At 36.9% G+C, this 4,808-nt stretch overlaps 1 protein-coding gene across 1 annotated transcript in view; it reads left to right on the top strand.

Moving 5' to 3' along the window:
* Nucleotides 1–4,808, top strand: part of pepd (peptidase D) — an 80,556-nt gene that overhangs the window by 75,000 nt on the left and 748 nt on the right. Inside the window, exons 9-11 of the mRNA XM_016284412.1 lie at nt 637–714; nt 1,587–1,735; nt 3,735–3,961. Coding sequence (XP_016139898.1) covers nt 637–714; nt 1,587–1,735; nt 3,735–3,961 — 454 coding nt within the window. The remainder of the gene's footprint in view (nt 1–636; nt 715–1,586; nt 1,736–3,734; nt 3,962–4,808) is intronic.

Below are 4,808 nucleotides of genomic sequence, written 5' to 3'. Positions count from 1 at the left end.
GTGAGAGTGTGTGTGTGTGTGTGTGTGTGAGAGTGTGTGTGTGTGTGTGTGAGAGCGTGAGAGCGTGTGTGTGTGTGTGTGAGAGCGTGTGTGTGTGTGTGTTCTCCGAGAGGCTCTTAGTGTCAGATATCATTCTGTCTCCAGAGCAAAAGCACGTCTTGGATTACAAAGTTAAATCACAGCAAACATCTGGATGAATAAATACATTACAGACGTGTTTTGGATTCAATCTTAAATGCATAGTTCACTTTAAAATGTTTTGTTAACCTGCAAAAGTGTAAAACACACTATAACAGTGTAGTGCATTATTTTCCAAGTGTTTTGCAGTCATATGATTGGGTGTGATGAACAGACTCTAATTGAAATCCTCTTAAATCTTTTTCATGCATATTCAAACCTGGCACATCACGATCAGTTATAATAATAACCTAAATTTCAGGTTTTGTCACACAATTAGTTTTTTTGTGCGAGTCAAGTGTAATTTCATATCTGAAAATACAAAGCCAATGAGAGGTTCAGTATTAATGTGACCACTATTGAACATAGAAGCATTGCAAAACTTCACTGTACCACTAATGCATTTGTCACTGTGACTGAGTTCTTTGGGTTGTATGTTAACATATACATTTCGGTCAGTGGGAATAACTCCTCCATCCTGCATTACGGACACGCCGGGGCTGCCAATGACAAAACCATCCAGGATGGAGACATGTGGTGAGTTGTTTCTTGATTACTTGAGTCAGATTAGTTCTGTATCAGTTGTTGATTGTTGCTGGTTTTTCAGTCAGTGTAGTGTTGTATATTTCTCTCTTCAGTAGTTCAGGCTGCATCATCTCTTTATGAACAGTCGCACACTGACCCCTGCTGGACAGGAACTAGAAAGACATTTTTCATTTTTGCAAGCAGGTTTGAGATCATGAATTATTTACAGTAGCAGCTAATTTACTATAATCAGAGCATCTATCCAGGGTCATCTATTTTATATTACAGTTTAAAATAATAATAATCATTTAAACATCATTTTAAAAACCAAAACAGGTCTCTGGAAGTTTTAAATTTTTTCGTAATTTAAAATTATATATCCATACAAAGAATAATTAAAGCAATACCTAGATGTGCAGAATTTCTACCAAAATTTGAGTGTTACACTTAAGAGTTATTAATAAGAAATAATTTTTTTCAAGTATTATAATTATTTTTTCCTGTGTTATAACAATATTTTAAAGTATGCTTTCTATGTATTTTTATTTTTTCCCCTCTTTGTATTCTATGAAACTTTTTTTGTAATATCCTGTACGTTGAGTTCTGTTAAATTGTTTGTTGAAATCTGTAATAAAAAATAATAAAATACAATGTAAAAAATGTTATATAAGTAAATAAATAAGACATTTAAATGTTAATATAACAAGAATAGAATAGAATAGAATGGAATAGAGCAGGAATACTCAGTATTTGATGTTGTCACCAAATCATAAAACTAAATCCAAACCATAGAAGAAGTGGCTTTAGATCTGAACTCAGGCTGGTGTGGTGGGAACGTTTCTTGTGAAAACTCTTCTTTTTCTGTCTGATTGTTTTCCTGGCAGTCTGTTTGATATGGGCGGTGAGTATTACTGCTACTCCTCCGACATCACCTGCTCTTTCCCAGTCAACGGCAAGTTCACCGCAGACCAGAGAGCCATTTATGAAGCCGTGCTGAAGTCCTCCAGAGCCGTGATGGCCGCCATTAAACCAGGTACAAACACAGAGGAATCACAGCCGGTCAAAATCTACAACCAAAACTGCTTTCAGACTACAGAGACAAAAAAATGACATGTTCGCAGTATGGAGGAGCTGGTCTGGTTCTGTTTTGACATCTAGCTAACATGAAAGAAGTCCTTTCTGCTCACCAAGGCTGCATTTATTTGATCAAAAATCCAGTAAAAATTTGAAATATTATTGCAATTTCAAATAACTGTTTTCTATGTGAAATTTATAGTAAGATGTAATTTATTGCTGTGATCAAAGTTGTATTTTCAGCATCATTACTCCAGTCTTCAGTGTCACATGATCTTCAGAAATCATTCTAATATGCTAATTTGCTGCTCAAGAAAATTAAGCTTTCTGATTAATGTTGAAAACAGCTGTGCTGCTTCATATTTTTGTGAAAATTTATACATTTTATTTTTCAGGATTCCTTTATTAGTGGAAAGTTCAAAAGAACAGCATTTGTTTGAAATATTATGAATGTCTTTACTGTCACTTTTGATCAATACAATTCATCCCAGCTGAATGAAATATTAATTTCTTAATTTCCAAACTTTGAACAGTAGTGTATGTTGAGATTTGAGATTCACATCAGAGGAGGTCAGAAACACAGGCAGGGTCAAACAGTGGCAAATAGGTATAGGGCGGGCAAGACACAAGAATAGTCCTAGGGCTAGCATAGGTCAACGATAAGCAAACAGAATCAAAAGGAGCGCGACTAGAGGGATAAGTCCAGGTACAAGGCAAGGTCCAGGCAGGGGCAAACAGTATCAAAAATGGGGGAAGACGAGAGGAGGAATCCGAGAGACACAGGCGAAGATCAAGAACGAGAACACAGACAAGGCAAGACTAAGGTGGGGCTAAAACAAACTAAACGGGCTTCGTAGTGTAGCTATCGCTAGGGGAGTGATAATCGCTAAACAATACTCGGCAGAGGGAAGGGATAAGAGTGAGTGTTAAATAGGGAGTGAGTAATATGAAACAGCTGTGTGCAATCAGTGCTGTGTGCAATTAGTGAAACAGCTGTGTGAAATCAGTGCAATGAATGATGGGATATGTAGTCCGGGATGATATGCAACAGTGTGTAGTGCGAGAGTCAATGAAAATGGAAAGGGTGACCTCTGATGGCTAGCAGACGGAAGTTCATGGACCGGATTCGTGACAACATGAAGATATTATAATAAAAATTAACATTATACATTTCTGAAAACATTTCTGAAGCCATGTTTATTTTGAAAAGCGCTATACAAATGTAATGTTTGTGTGCTAATATTGTAGAAAACAATCATTTGTTTTCATATTATATCAAACTATAAATTATGTTTTCATAGTGTTCAAAATTGTTTATCTCAAAAGACTTTTTCTTGACTTTGTAAAGCAAATGTTTAAGGGCCAAAATCAAGCTAATTAAAGGGGTCCTATTATGCTTTTTCACTTTTTTAACTTTAGTTTGAGCATAAAAAAGATCTGCAAAGTTACAAAGGTCACTTCAAAAGGAGATATTTTATTTAACAGAAATCACTTTTCAAAAACTACAACGAATGACTCGTTTGGATTACAACGCATATTTTCCGGGATTTGATTCCGGGAGCTTTCCCAAAGCAGACAAACTTGGAGTGTTTACAATCATCCGGGTTTAAATTGTGCTCAAATTGATTTGATATTGATGCAATATTTACTCTGAAGCTCGCAGGCGGCTATGGTAAGGGGATGACGTTTCCCGACCAGGCGCCGAATGCTGCCAATCACAACACACACTGGCCCAGCTAACCAATATATCCAACATCCAACTACATTATAGTAAAATGTATTACATTTTGAACATTTTAAAATAATTAAAAAAAATTTTTTAACTGTTACAAACATTTTAAAAAATAAATGAACTACATTTCAATGCAAAAAAAGTAAACAAAATATGTTTGGCCCGCTGTGGTTTGGACGTCTCTGTTGTAAAGGAAGGAACGTCTGCTTCTGTCTGATTAAACCAGATGCAGCAGCGGTTGAAGTGTGTGGTGTGTTTCAGGGCATCGAGCGCATTGACGAGCCGGGGCTGAAGAGTCTGCGGATGGGCCGTGTGGTGCAGGAGCGCATGGTCCTCACGGTGGAGCCGGGAATCTATTTCATCAACCACCTGCTGGATAAAGCGCTCGGCTCACCGGCGCAGTGCGGCTTCATCAATAATGGCGTCCTGACGCGCTTCCGCGGCTTCGGCGGGGTCAGATCACAACAGACTTACTACACACAAACCAGTTCCAGCAGATGCACTTGATGGAAATTTACAGATGCACATCAGTATTATTACAAAGAAACTAATTACATATTTCTTTATCGATCCATAACTGGGCCTTATTTTCTAAAACACCACGTAATCTTTACTAGTAATTTTGTTGATGGTTTGTCAATATATAATATGCTATAATTTATGCATAATTACATATAAAATACACTATATATTTTTTATTATTACTTTATCAAAAGCACTAAAGCTCCATTGTTTCAGATGTTATAAATGTTTCCGTATATAAAATTAAATGCTGTAATTTATTTACAATTAAACATTAATTTTATAAATATATAATGCACATAAAATTATGTGTGTGTGTGTGTGTGTGTGTGTGTGTGTGTGTACCTGTTTTTCTATTCTGGTGGGGACTTAAACCTGAATACACACACAGACTCATGGGGACTCATGTCACGTTAGGGACCTAAAATGAGGTCCCTACAGGTAAACAACCTAATAAATCACACAGAATGAAGTTTTTTGAAAATCTAAAAATGCAGAAAGTCTCCTGTGAGGGGTAGGTTTAGGGGTAGGGTTGGTGTTTAGGGACCTAAAATGAGGTCCCTACAGGTAAACAACCTAATAAATAACACAGAATGAAGTTTTTTGAAAATCTAAAAATGCAGAAAGTTTCCTGTGAGGGGTAGGTTTAGGGGTAGGGTTGGTGTAGGGCAATAGAATATACGGTCTGTACAGTACAAAAACCGTTATGCCTATGGAGAGTCCCCACAAGGGTAGCAAACCAGACGTGTGTGTGTGTGTGTGTGTGTGTGTGTGTGTG

This window comes from Sinocyclocheilus grahami, unplaced genomic scaffold, assembly GCF_001515645.1.
Source record: "Sinocyclocheilus grahami isolate Dianchi unplaced genomic scaffold, SAMN03320097.WGS_v1.1 scaffold182.1, whole genome shotgun sequence".
In the NCBI taxonomy this organism is placed as follows: domain Eukaryota; kingdom Metazoa; phylum Chordata; class Actinopteri; order Cypriniformes; family Cyprinidae; genus Sinocyclocheilus; species Sinocyclocheilus grahami.
This window is presented reverse-complemented; position numbering and strand designations above follow the sequence as displayed.